The 13,789-nt window shown below is 50.4% G+C and overlaps 1 protein-coding gene across 1 annotated transcript; it reads right to left on the bottom strand.

Moving 5' to 3' along the window:
* Positions 1 to 2,644: 2,644 nt before the first annotated feature.
* Eif4a3 (eukaryotic translation initiation factor 4A3) lies at positions 2,645 to 13,695 on the bottom strand. Its single transcript, XM_021177989.2, has 12 exons — positions 13,457 to 13,695; positions 11,416 to 11,488; positions 9,700 to 9,766; positions 9,120 to 9,182; positions 8,217 to 8,349; positions 7,955 to 8,035; positions 7,507 to 7,648; positions 7,175 to 7,313; positions 6,430 to 6,545; positions 3,161 to 3,268; positions 2,952 to 3,079; positions 2,645 to 2,841 (listed from the first exon to the last, which is right to left on the bottom strand). Exons 1-12 carry the CDS (start codon positions 13,623 to 13,625, stop codon positions 2,825 to 2,827), a joined length of 1,236 nt encoding a protein of 411 aa, XP_021033648.2. The 5' UTR covers positions 13,626 to 13,695; the 3' UTR covers positions 2,645 to 2,824.
* Between the last annotated feature and the right edge of the window lie 94 nt (positions 13,696 to 13,789).

The following is a 13,789-nucleotide window of genomic DNA, read 5'->3' as shown; positions in this document are numbered from 1 at the left end:
TGTAGACCAGGCTGACCTTGAACTCAGAAATCCACCTGCCTCTGCCTCCCGAGTGCTGGGATTAAAGGCGTGTGCCACCACTGCTTGGCTTTGCTTGTTCCTTGTTCTAGCACACCCTACCTCTGTGGTAGGGAGGTATTGGTGGACGCCAGGGCATCAAGAACAACCCTATGATGGGACTTCTGGAATGGGGCCTGAGTTAGGCCCAGGCAGAAATTTGTCCTGGCAAGTCCAGAGAAAAGTTATGTCTGTCAGATACCAAATGTGTCACCAGAGTTGATGGGCTGAGAGAATCAGCAGCTAACCCACTCCTGTGATCTCCAGAAAACCAAGAAACAAAGGCATGGGGAGTCTGGGGCCACTCATCTCACTGGATCAGTGTTGACAGGCGTCTCTCTCTGAGCAGGATCACCTTGCCTACTGGGAACCTCTTAGCCATTTGGCCCCAGTGATCAGACAGGAGAGTAATTATCAGATTCTGCCCCACCCATCTTCCCTGCCTGGGGCACTAAAAAGCAGGGACGTGGAGGGGCAGACAGGTCCGGCCAGCTCCCTATGCATCCTGAGAAAACAGGGATGAACAACGAGAACTGGTGCCTCCCGGGCAGCAGCTCCTGTAACCCAACCTGCCATCCTCACCACAGCCAGTCAAGTGGGGCGATGGAGCTGTGGATTGGCATACCTCGGGCTGTTACAGGGCTGATCCCACTTAACATGTCCTGAGACCTGGACGGGGAGGGGGAGGGGAGTGTGCTTTCCGGGAAAGGATGAGCTAGAGGAGGCAAGTCCCATTGGCTGAGGTCTGTTCCCACAGTAGTCCACACTGCATAACCATAGTGTGAGAGAGACATGGGGAACGTCCAAGGTAGCTTTTTAACACTTCCTCTGGAGTGGCGATGTCCAAAGCCTGGGACAGTGGCACCTGTCCCCTCCCAGACACTGCATGACTTAGTGTCAGTACCTCCTTTCCCTGGCTACAGAGGGTCAGATCAAGCTTGGGACTGAAGAAAAGAACAGCCATTTTAAGCTTGTCAGAGAAACAGGCTGTTTAGTTTACACCTTCTAGAATGACAGGAGTTCATCTGTTAGGATCATCCACGTTGGTATGACCGTCCTTGACTGTTCCGTTTTCCCATTCTTTTCATTCCATTACTTCCTAGAGGGAAGTTCATCGAGGCTCCAGGGGCTCCTTAAAAACAAGGTTTACAGGGTCTTCCAAGTTACATAGCAGTAACAGATAGCAAACTACAACTGGCTGAGCTGATTTTCAGTCTTTAGAATCCAGGGGCACAGGTTTCGTGTATGCTGGGGTAGACGCCTGTAACACACAGCTTCTGCAAGTCTATTTTCCCTCAGCAACCCTAACAAATGCACAGCTTCATTAAGCAAGCCTAGGGCTGTGGCTGTCTACCACTGGTGCTTTGTGGGATGAGCTGCTTGCTTGAATCTTCTCCCGGACAGTCACCGTACTGGGACAGCCACGGGGGACTTGTTGGGAGATCCCAGCAGGGCAGTTGCCCCTCTCCTCTCCTCCCACCTCAGGAGTCACCTTCCTCCACACTTACATGTAGGTTCAAGAAATGGTCAGTCAGGGGACCCAGATGCATGCCTGGCCAGCCAGATCAGCACCATCACCCGGCACCCATGGGAAACAGCCCATACTCCAGGCAGCGCTCAGAAGTGTCTGACCTCAGCAGCTGTGGAAACAGTGTGTGGAGGTATGCACTGTGATTCTCACTGCACAGCAGCAGGCAGCTCTCACCAGGTTCACATGCCACCTGCCTCCTTCGGCAAACATCCAATCCTTTTGGTTTATTTTTCGGTTTTTGGAGACAGGGTTTCTCTGTATAGCCCTGGCTGTCCTGGAACTCACTTTGTAGACCAGGTTGGCATCGAACTCAGAAATCCACCTGCCTCTGCCTCCCGAGTGCTGGGATTAAAGGCGTGTGCCACCACGCCCGGCTTACATCCAATCTTTTGAGCTGTGTAGTCCTATCCTTATAAAACGCTCATTTCCTATCACTGGCTCAACTCATTACCACAGCTTTAGTGGCTTCAAATAACACAGATGAATTCTGCCACACTTCTATGGGTCCAAAGCAAACTTGGCTGAAGTCAGGGTGCCGTCTGTTCTGCTCACAGGCCGTTGGCAGAATCAGCTACAGTTTAAGCTGTCCCCAGCTGACTGAGGACAACCCTTATCTTCAAGGCTCCAAGGTTCCTGCAGGTCTTGCTCTGTCTCCTCAGCCCCCATCATTACCTGGTGCTCTGTCCCCTGAGCACGTGCAGTCAAGGCTCCTGACACTCACAAGATGTGAGTGGGTAAACTCCAGGGTGACCTCTCCATCCCCAAGCCTTGAGGATGGGACCCTGAGTCCCATCACAGGGTCCAGTTCACCAGGTAACTCAGGACTTGCCTCCCCTAGGAGTCCCCCAGTTTGCTCCTTCTCCATCGTCTTAAAGAGACCTTTGCCAAACCCACAGTCACAGAAGTCTTCTGACTTCTACTATGGATTTTGTTGTTGGGCTCTTACTTCAAATGTCTCAAGCTGGATTCTCACGTGAGGAGTTAGGGAAAGAACTGGTGCCGTCTCCATGACCAGACCAGGAAAGCTGGTGACACCACAAGGAACTGCACTCAAACTCACGGGAAAGTGTCCACGTTTAATGTAAAAGGTTAAGCATTGGGTTATTTACACGTGCATTAGAAAAGATGGCGGAGGCTGAGGGTCTTCCCGAGGGGCTCCGAGAAGACAGTCCATATCAACCCCATTAAATAGAAGCTTCCGTTTCCAAACAGGGCCTCGGTGCACCAGCACCAGCTTCAGATGAGGTCAGCCACTGAGGGAGGAGAAAGATACCAAGTTAATGTCACCTCTCTTACAGAGTAAGGGAGCCCCACCCACTGCCCACCCCTGCCCACCCCGCCGCGCGCCCAGCCGCCAACTTGCCGTTCATGGGCATCTCGTCTATCTGGGTGGAGTAGTACTGCTCGATGTCCCTGAGAATCCGGATGTCATCATTCTTCACAAAATTGATGGCCACACCTTTTCGTCCATACCGACCCGATCTCCCAATTCTTTGGATTAAAATATATGTGTTAGTCAGCAGTCAGACAGACGCAGGTCGAGAGGCTTAAGCAAAGGAGGGAGGCACACACCTGTGAATGTACAGTTCTCTGTTGTTGGGCAGGTCATAGTTAATGATAAGGGACACCTGAGGGACATCCAGGCCCCGAGCCCAGACGTCTGTGGAGATGAGCACCCGGCTGCAGAAAAAAACAAAACAAAACAAACCAGATCCATGAGACAGAGTGGCTTCTGACAGCCGTGAGCCGCACGCTAGCAATCACATAACCCCCACTGCAAAACCTGCTGCCATCATGGAAGACATGACTGACAAGAAGACAACTGGGTGTCCTTATAGCAAATTTGTTTAAAGTCAGCCTCTCCAGGAAAACATGAAGTCTGCTTAGCAAAAATCCCGTTATGAACAGGAGCCTACTACTGATTCACCTTCAACCCATACCCCTCCCATAGGATAACAGATGCTCTGACCAAGGAGTGTCAACTGCCCAGAGGCCACAGTCATGCCACCCACCTGAAGCATGCCTAGTCCTAACAGACACGCTAGGTGTGCAAGGATAAGGGGCTTGAAAGCACAGTGTAAAAACACGGACACTCCTGAAATGGTGCCACACTGACAGCAAGCTAGAAACCGCCTGCTTGCTCCACCTGTTGACATGGTTACTAGAAAAAAAATGGACTCCTGTTTCCACTGCAAGGGAAAGGAGAATCCTAGAAGGCTCCAGAATATGTGTGTGTGTGTGTACACTTCACTGCCTTTGTGCCGCATCACAACTAACCCAGGAGGAAGAGAAAAGGTCAGAGCATGGTGTGTGAGGCAAGCAGGCCAGAAACTCCACTTAGTCTATAGACAGCAAAAGGACATACAAAGAAATGTGTATCTAGATTTAGCCAAAGGCCAACTGAGGCTGAAAACCAAAGCAAAAGAAAAGCAGGCAGAGAGAAGCCTATAGTCAGGAGATGCTTAAACAGGCAACTGGACTGTGCACTGGGGGGCCTAAGAGCTAGCTGGGAGACCCCCTCACCTCATCGAGGTAGAAGGAAACTACTAGGCCATCTCAGCAGCAGCTCCTTCACCTCTCCTAGCCGACTCTCACTCTCAGACCCAAACTAACTTGAACATGTCTCAGATGAAGGTCAGAAATAGAAAGAAAAGTCAAACATGTATAAATCTAAATAAAGTCTATCCTATAAAGCAAAATGTCACTGCAGATTAAAACATACAGTAATCTCCAGCACTGAAAAACAATTACATTTGTGTGTGTGTGTGTGTGTGTGTGTGGTTTAACATGCATGAAACTAATCTTAGGCTTGGAACTAAACAAATCTAGATCCTTGTACTGTCTGTAAAGACAGGGAAAGTAGGTAATGGTGACAGATGTTAGGAATAGAGATGGTATCATCTCTATGGTACTAAAAAACAATCAAAAATTAAGCCGGGCATGGTAGCACACACCTTTAATTCCAGCCTTCAGGAGACAGAGGCAGGCAGTTATTTGTGAGTTTGAGGACAGCCCAGTCTACAAAGTGATAGATAGGATAGTCAGGGGTCTGTTATATGGAGAAACCCTGTCTGGAAAACCACACAAGGGTTGGAGAGATGGCTCAGCAGTTAAGAACACTGACTGCTCTTCCAGAGTTCCTGAGTTCAATTCCCAGTGTACTGGCTGGTTTTGTGTCAACTTGACACAAGCTGGAGTTATCAGAAAGAAAGGAGCTTTAGATGAGAAAATGTCTCCATGAGATACAGTTGTAAGGCATTTTTTCAATTAGTGATCAAGGTGGGGGAGGGCCCTTGTGGGCTGGTAGTCTTGGGTTCCATAAGAAAGCAAGCTAAGCCAGGGGAAGCAAGCCAGTAAAGAACATCCCTCCATGGCCTCTGCATCAGCTCCTGCTTCCTGACCTGCTTGAGTTCCAGTCCTGACTTCCTTTGGTGAACAGTAATGTGAAAGTGTAAGCTGAATAAACCCTTTCCTTCCCAACTTGCTTCTTGTTCATGTTTGTGTGGGAATAGAAACCCTGACTAAAACACCCAGCAACCACATGGTGGCTCACAACCATCTGTAGTGGGATCTAGTGCCCTCTTCTGGTGTGTCTGAAGAGAACTACAGTGTTCTCACATACATAAAACAAACAAAAAAATCTTTAAAAAAAAAACTCACAAAAACAAACAAAAAACAGAGGAAAAAATTCACTTATAAGATCAGTACATACATGAAATAAACTGTTGTAATTGGCCCACTTCAGTGACTAGCTATGCACACACCTGTAACTCCTACACTTGAGGCAGAGACAGGACATAAGCCCTGAACTGCACAGATGGAGCCTGTTTCAAAACTCTAAAACCCAACAAACCCAGGTGGTGGTTTAGGGTCAGCCTGGTCTATGGACAGAGTTCCAGGACAGTCAAGGCTACACAGGGAAACACAAAACCAAGTAAACAAACCCCCCAAAACCCAACCCAACTCCAAGACAGGAAGGGAACAATCACCCAGCACTGACAAACCAAACCCAGTCTAACTCATTTCCAAGGAAAAAGCAAAAGGATGAGACGTGCTCCGGCCATGCTGAGGGAAGAGCTTTCCTGCAGCGGCTCACAGGCTTCCGGACACCAAGGCTGGGCTCAAGTCTCCAGAGACAAACTCTATATATACGTCTGTCTGTATGCGAGGTGAGGACAGATGAAGCAAGCACCCATAAGACAGGCCAGCGCCGCTGTGGCTCCATAGTTCGTTTAGTCAAGGAGCCCGTTGCCAAGTCTGACATCCTGAGTTCAATCCTTGGGGCCGACACGGTGAAGAGAGCTGACTTCCACATTGGTTCCTGACCTCCATACACGCTCTACAGGGCACATTCAACCCTACACCCACAGGACAGATAAACAGTAATACAAAGGACAGAGAGGACAGACCCCCTCACCTACACAGTCACAGAAAAGTAACTATGAGAGGGAAGGGAGGGCAAGTGAAGGGCTATCACAGGCTTTCAGCTCCAGTCTAGCTGGGCATCTCCTGTTGAAGAACACACACACACACACACACACACACACACACACCATGCAAAAGTGACCACGGGGAAAATCACAGCAGGCCTGAATCAAAGACGCCAACTTGAGAGGCCTATTCTTTGAACACTGTATGACTACGGATCCAACATGTGGTTACCAGAAGGCCAACAGAAACCAGAGTGACTGCACTCTACCCAATGGCTAGCAGTAGTTCACCATCAACCCAACAGCCCACACGGGACAGTATCCTCTCAGAACTGTATCAGCCCTGAAACCTGGGGCCCTGCGGTCAACACCATCAGTCCCCCCACAGGAGCCAAAGCTGCAAAGACCTACCTGGCACCTGACCGGAACTCCTTCATGATAGACTCTCGTTCTTTCTGGGGCATGTCTCCATGCATGGACGACACAGTGAAATTGGCTTCTCTCATTTTCTCTGTCAGCCAGTCAACCTATAGATCAGAACAAGAGATACGCTCATCTACCCAACTGGATCCGTGTACAATGGCAGCTCCCAACAGCAGACATGTACAGAGACGCAGAGGAACCGCTCACCCACCTACTGGGATAGGCATGCCCAAGAATTCTTTAAAGAACACTCTCACAGCTGGGCATGGTAGCACACGCCCTTAATCCCAGCACTCGGGAGGCAGAGGCAGGCGAGTTTCTGCGTTCGAGGCCAGCCTGGTCTACAAAGTGAGTTCCAGGACAGCCAGGGCTACACAGAGAAACCCTGTCTTGAAAAACCCAAAAAAAAAAAAAAGACCACTCTCACAGACTCTGCCCACAGGCCATCACTTCAGCCTACTGGGCCTGGGCCCAGCTTAAACCAAAGACATCAAATATACTACAGCAAACCAGTGTCAGCATCTCCCATCCGTCCTAGACACAGGTCTTCTGGGACCTCCCTGCTTAGCTGCCCCAGCAGCTCTGCCACTGCCAAGTCTCAGCATTTCTGTCTAACACACCATCTAGAGCTGAATTAACACAGGAACCCTGAGCCCAAGCCACCCCCTGCCCACCTTTGACAGGACACCTAGCCCGCAATTCCCCAAGATGGCTACAGAGCAAGGCGGCGCACCTTCCTCTTGGTGTTGCAGAAGATGACGGCCTGGGTGATGGTCAGCGTGTCGTAGAGATCACATAGAGTATCAAACTTCCATTCCTCTCTTTCCACGGCCACAAAGAACTGTTTGATGCCTTCCAGAGTTAACTCATCACTGCAAAGAGAGCTCACATCATTCTTCAAACCAGAACCTGAGGGACACGGCCACCCAAGAGCCCCAGCCCTGTCTACCCAGCTGGTCTCAGAGCTTTCCCAGTTCCCACTCTGTGGGTATCTATCATCCCACAGAGTACAGGACACCAGGTTAGTTTCCACCGAGGGGATGAAGGAATGGAAGGCATCCTCACCGCTTCACCAGGATGCGGATGGGGTCGGTCATGAACTTGTTGGTCATCTCCAGGATCTCATGAGGCAGTGTGGCGCTGATGAGGACGACCTGTGTGGCTGGCGGCAAGTACCTGTACACATCATAGATCTGCTCCTTGAAACCTGCAACAGCCGGGAGCTTAGCGTTGGCCTGCAGGGTGTCATTCAGAGAGAGCCACACTGCCAGGTCTTCAGAGCAAGGTCACAGGCAGTGTGCATGTGAATGCCCGAACCCTGACCCAGGCAGTATGCAGTGCCAAAGCAGACAATAACAACACTGTCACCCCAGCTAGGATTGGCCTCAAGGACCTTAACCATGAAAACATTACAATCAAAGTTTCAGGTTCAAAACCCGCAAGATACACTGTTTCTGTACAAAGGACTATCACAGGAACACCTGGCAGTGTTAGAAAATCCTGGTCCCCTCACCTTTGTTTAACATTTCATCAGCCTCATCCAAAACCAGCATCTTGATAGCCCGTGTCCGTAAACTTCTACGGCGGATCATATCTGGGGATTAGATTTTGAAAGAATCACACGTGGCTCTAAGGAAAGAGCTGGCCCTTTCCTCTGGTCCCGAGAGCCCTGAGTCGGTCCCATCACATGGTGTATACAACCTGACTGCCACGTCCTTCGAGCACACCTCACACATGCCACCCACAGCCCAGCTCTCAACAACAGGAGCGCTCACCAAAGACGCGTCCCGGCGTGCCCGCCACCACATGCTGCCCGTAGTCCAGCTTCCGGATGTCCTCCCCGACGTTGGTGCCCCCGATGCAGGCATGGCACTGCACGTTCATGTAATCCCCCAGAGCGAGCAGACCCTGAGGCCAAACAGGTTTCATGTCAAGTGTCACCTCTACTCTAATGGGAGATACCACCTACCACTCACTCACTCACTAAAATTCAAGCTCTTTTCTCTGCCAAAATGAAATTCATTTTGAGAGTTTCTTGATACTGATGGGGTGCATACCAATTGTGGGGAAAGTCACAGTTCATAATAATATCGTATGAACATCCCAATACAGATTCCTCCATTCCTCCAAGATAAAAAAAAATCCTTTGATTAAAATGAATTTCGTTTTCCTGTGAAGGAAACTGTCTTCCCCTGCCAGTGTGAGGAAGAGACTCAGGGCCTTGAGTATCACAGCAGAGCTAACCACTGAGCTTCATCTCAGACCACTTCTAAGATCATGAACACACCCAGGAGCAGAACAACCAGAGTCGTACGACTCAGAAGGAACTGTAGGGAGCTGCACAGAGCTCCGGGTTCCATCTTACAGTGTTGTGAAAACCAAAAAGAAAGAAGGAAACAGGTCTGAGACAGCAGGGGTCCGTGGTCTCTCTCCACCTTTACATGGACTCTGGGAGCCAGATTCTAAGTGTGAGCCACAAGCCCCTTCACCCACTCTACTGCCCCCAGGAGAACAGAAACCGCCCACCCTCTCAGATAAGCCACACATCGGACACTTGCAAACACAGGGGCCATCTCTGTTGTTGCGCTACAGGGACTGAATGGGGTCTCCCACATTTGGGGACAGCGCTCTGCCGCTGAGCGGCACCCAGTGTGACACATGATCCCTAGCTGTCTCACCTTCTGAATCTGCACTGCCAACTCTCTGGTTGGAGCCAGGATCAAAGCTTGGGTTTCTCGAACCTGGTGAACAATCAGAGAAAGGTCTGAGAATGTACAGAGGAGTGAGCAGTGACATCCCTGTGACATCTCCATGGTCACTCGCACTCGCTCCATCCTTCCCTCCAGTCTCTTCCCAAACAGCCCCATCTCTACTTCCATGCCTGCTTTGAAAAATAAAAAATCTATATTCTGCATAAGAGGAAACCCGGTGTCTGCCCAAGTCCAGCTTCCTGCCCCAACCGAGCCTGGCAGTCTCCAGCCTCAATCACATGGCTGCTAACAAGCACTGGGACCTGCTGTGAAAACACCAGCTTGGGTTAGCTTGCTATTCTCTCCTAACCAGCCTACGGAGACATTAAATTGGCAGGCAAGAGCATGACACAGTCAGGGCTCTCCTGTGCAGGCCAGAATTTCCTGGCCCCACTATGTACCCTTGGCTGGCCTGGAACCTGCTGTGAAGCTCAGAGCCCCTCTCTGCTGGGATTAAGTAGACAGCCACACTCCATGAAGTCTGCTCCCCATACACAAGGCAAATCACCTGGATATCCAAGCACTGCAGCACTGAGATACTGAAGGTGGCTGTCTTGCCTGTGCCAGACTGAGACCTGTTGAAAAAGTACAAGCGTGGTTACCAGAGAAAGATCATCTGGCACTGACTGCCCCCATTGTAGTGCCCCAGCCCACAGCAGTGCACCAAAGGCCTGGATGGAGACACACAGGGCAGCTTCTTTCTAGGCGTCCTTAGTCGTCCTGTTGGAGGATGGGTTTGTGCACTGTGTGTGTAAAGGTTCTTTTTATTAGTCAAGTGGTGGACTCTGTAACTGTTATGTCTATGACGCAGCATCTGTCTCAGTGTTTTGTTAACTCCCCATCACCTCCTCACTGGCTTAGGGAAGAGCTGAGCTTTTAGCTGGACAGAAAAGAACACAGTCAGGGGTTCCCAGAGACCAGAGGGAAGGAAGGGAGGGAGGGGCGGCGGGAGGGATGAACTGAGAGGACCATAAGTAAGGAGAAGGTGTAGAGAAACAATGTGAAGAAACCATGAGGAGAGACATGGACCAGATCGAGCCAAGGTAAGACCACGTGTCGAGTAACAGGACATTTGTCTGGGTGTCAGCAGCCTAGCCAGGTGAGTACATCTCAGGACCTGCTCCGCTTAGGCTTGCAGCTTGTTAATAGAAACACCAGGTATCTGTGTCCTCATTCAGGAGCTAAGATGGGCTAGCACAGGCTTAGCAACACCAGCAGTTATCTGAAAATCAGGGGCACAGGCACTCTCCCACGCATTACTCTTACCTAAACACCTTAGCTGCAAAGTTGTGAGGCCAAGGTACAAAGCCACATTTTCTTTTTAATTTTTATTTTTACTTATGCACCTGTGTGACTGAACACCACTTGTGAGACTGCTTTCAAAGCCGGAAAAAACTGGCTGCAGTTATAGGCACTGTGAGTCACTAAGACACAGTGTGTGTGGATACTAAGAACTGAATCTGGGAACAGAGCAAGCGATCTCCACAGCCCCCACAGACACAAACTGCTAAAGGCAGAATGGATGGGATCTGCAACATCAACAAGAACTTCCCGGAGGGGGCAGAAGGGGCCGCTCCCTTTAATGCACCGGCTGCTACAAATCTAGTATGACTTAAAAGGATAACTGGTTGTTTAAAATTTTTGGAGTACAGTTCAGTAGTAGAGAAGGCCCTGGGCTCAGTACTTAGCATGCACCTTTAATCCAGGTAGCAGCCAGAATTGAGTTCAGGCCAGTCTGGTCTACAGAGTGACAGCCAGGGTTACAGAGAAACCCTGTCTCAAAGGAAAAGAAAAGAAAGCTAATGAAAAAGTATCTTGGGCTGGTGAGATGGCTCAGCGGTTAAGAGCACTGACTGCTGCTCCGGAGGTCCTGAGTTCAAATTCCAGCAACCACATGGTGGCTCACAACCATCCATGAGATCTGATGCCCTCTTCTGGTGTGTCTGAAGACAGCTGCAGTGTACTTAGAGATAATAATAAATAAATACATTTTAAAAAAAGAAAGAAAAAGTATCTTACACAAATTCATAAATCTACACTCAGGACTTAGGGTATACATCAGTATTGAGTACTTGCGCAGTGTGTAGTGACCTTGATATGATCCAGAACACCAGCGACGCCCCCAAACACACAAGCGAAACAAACTGGCATAAACAAACAAACAGGCTCAGCTTCCCACAGCTCTCCCCACAGACCCAACTCGCTCTCAGCACCCACAACTTACTGTGCAATGACATCTCTCCCTTTAATTATCTGCTTGATAGCACGCTGCTGGATCGCTGAAGGTTTTTCAAAACCTAGAAATACAAAGAGGAAGAAACTTAAGTCCCAGGACTGTGACTGCATGAACTACCCAGGGAACACACATTGTTTCTTACGCCAACCCCAGGCAACCCAGGCAGGGCCGAGCACATCTTTACAGCCCAGCCTACGAGATTACCTGTGAAGTCTACTACACCAACACTTGGAAGGTAGAGGCAGGAACACCGGAGTTCAAGGCCAGCCTAAGCCACATGAAACCTCCTCTACAAGCAAAACCACAAACCCGGGAGCATGCAGCTGCTGCCCCTTCCTGCCAGCAAGCACTCGAACCTGTGTTGCTCCAGGCTCCAGAGTACTGAGCCTGTACAGGGGTGAGGTGAGATGCCCCATCCTAGGTACCCACCACCCCACCTGCTGGGCATCACCACCAGCAATGAGAACAGAATGAAGATTACACAAGGCTGTGCACCCTGTTAGTCCCAGCACAGAGGCTGAGCAGGCAGATCTCTGTGAATTCAAGGCCAACTGGTCTACAGAGTGAGTTCCAGGACAGACAAGACTATGTAGAGAGACCTTGTCTCAAAACAACAACAAAAACACAAGTACTTTCCAAATAAGCAGACATAATTTATACAGAAAAGATGTTGTTGGTTTGGTTTGTTGTGGGGTGTGTGTGTGTGTGTGAGGAGTTGTTCAAGATAGGGTTTCTCTAAGTAACAGAGCCCTGGCTATCTTGAACTCACTTTGTAGACCAGACTGGCCTCTGTCTCTCAAGTGCTGGGATTAAAGCTGTGAGCCTGGCTTGTTGTAGTTTATTTTTACACTCTTTTAAGATGTAGCTAGTGACACTTGCCAGCTCAACACAGGACTTGTAATGCTATTCTTGGCTGCCAACTTGCCTACATCTGGAATTACGGAAAACCCAAGCTGGGAATCATTAAAAGTGGGAGGGACCAATCTTCCTGGTCTAGTGAGTTCCAGGACAGCTAGGGCTAGGTAGAGACCCTGCCTCAAAACAACAACAACAATCCTAGCTTGGTGTGGCACACCTTTAACCCCACCATCTGGGAGGCAGAGGCAGGGAATCTCTGAGTTTGAGGCCAGCCTGGTCTACACAGAGTTCCAGGACGGCAAGGGCTACAAAGAGAAAGTTTGTCTCAAAAAAAAAAAAAAAAAAAAAAGAAAGAAAGAAAAGAAAAGGACAGAAACAAAAAAGACAAAGCTCATTTGGCCTCCCTTAAATGCTCCTAAACACACACCAGCAGCATGACCGACCATTCACTCAAAATAAAAATCCAGGAATACACTCCATCTGCCGCCGGCAGATCCTTTAGCTCCAACTCAACGACAACATCAGCATCTCTCTTCTACGGTCGGGCCATCACCCCTGCCTCCTCTTCTAACTCCAAATCCAGACACCAAGATAAACTTTCAAATTGTAAGCCTGATCCTGTCAACTTTGCTTAAGAGCCCTGCAGTGGCTTCCCGCGGTACTTAGGAATGAATCTCAAAATCTTTACCCAGGCGTTTAAAACATGACAGGGGGGTTCTTTTTCTGTTCCTGGCACAAGTCTGGCCATGGCTTCGAGAAGCCAGGATCACCCTGGTGATTGTGAACGCCTCTGGGAGCTCTCTCTCGGCTCTTTTAACTGTCCCCTACCAATCTACCTACTCTACCCAGCTGCTCATTCTCTTGTTTTCCCAATTCCCACCGCCTGAAGCACTTTGGCTTCGTATTTTTCGCCTCCCTAGAAAGCTTTAAACTCCCTAAGGCGCGAACCCACCAGACTTAGAGCCGCGACTTCCCCATCAAAGCTCGAGGCACCTCGGGGGACACACATGGTGATCCGCTCGCTACACGAGCCACTGGAAGAGCCTGGCTGACTGCCGCCCCGGGGAAGCGGGCCGGAGCTCCGGGGCGGAGCCGCTCGTCGCCGCCGGGCCTAACCCGGTCCGACCGGGCCCGGCCTCCAACCTCCCCCGCCTCGAGGCCCGCGCCCCACCGTAGGCGTAGATGCCGCGCAGCAGGTCCTCTCGCAGGCCCATGGTGTCGAACGTGGGGGTCACGTCCACCTCCTCGCTCGTCTCGAACTCCACTTTGGTCATGTCCTCCTCTTTGAGCAGCCGCTTCCGCGCCGAGCCAGACGTCGCCATCGTGGCCGTGGCCGCCATGATCCCGATTCCGCTGAAAGACAACTGCGAGCCGCGGCGGGAACCGGATGTAAGGCGCGCGCCGCCGGCCCGGTCGGGAGGAAGTGACGCGCCGCAGCGCCGCGGAAGAGCGTCAGGAGGGGCGGAAGGCACGGTGCTCCAGGTCTCGCGAAATTCCGTGCTCC

Source organism: Mus caroli, unplaced genomic scaffold (assembly GCF_978045245.1).
Source record: "Mus caroli unplaced genomic scaffold, Mus_caroli_1 scaffold_13, whole genome shotgun sequence".
Lineage (NCBI taxonomy): Eukaryota > Metazoa > Chordata > Mammalia > Rodentia > Muridae > Mus > Mus caroli.
This window is presented reverse-complemented; position numbering and strand designations above follow the sequence as displayed.

Bases quoted from the DNA above. Each gene is read 5' to 3' on its own strand.
- Eif4a3 (XM_021177989.2), bottom strand. From the start codon at position 13,625: ATGGCGGCCACGGCCACGATGGCGACGTCTGGCTCGGCGCGGAAGCGG. The intron at 8,036-8,216 runs GTGAGCGCTCCT...TCTAATCCCCAG, and splicing joins CACGCCGGGACGCGTCTTTG to ATATGATCCGCCGTAGAAGT. The intron at 6,546-7,174 runs GTGCGCCGCCTT...TCTGATCTATAG, and splicing joins TCTGCAACACCAAGAGGAAG to GTTGACTGGCTGACAGAGAA.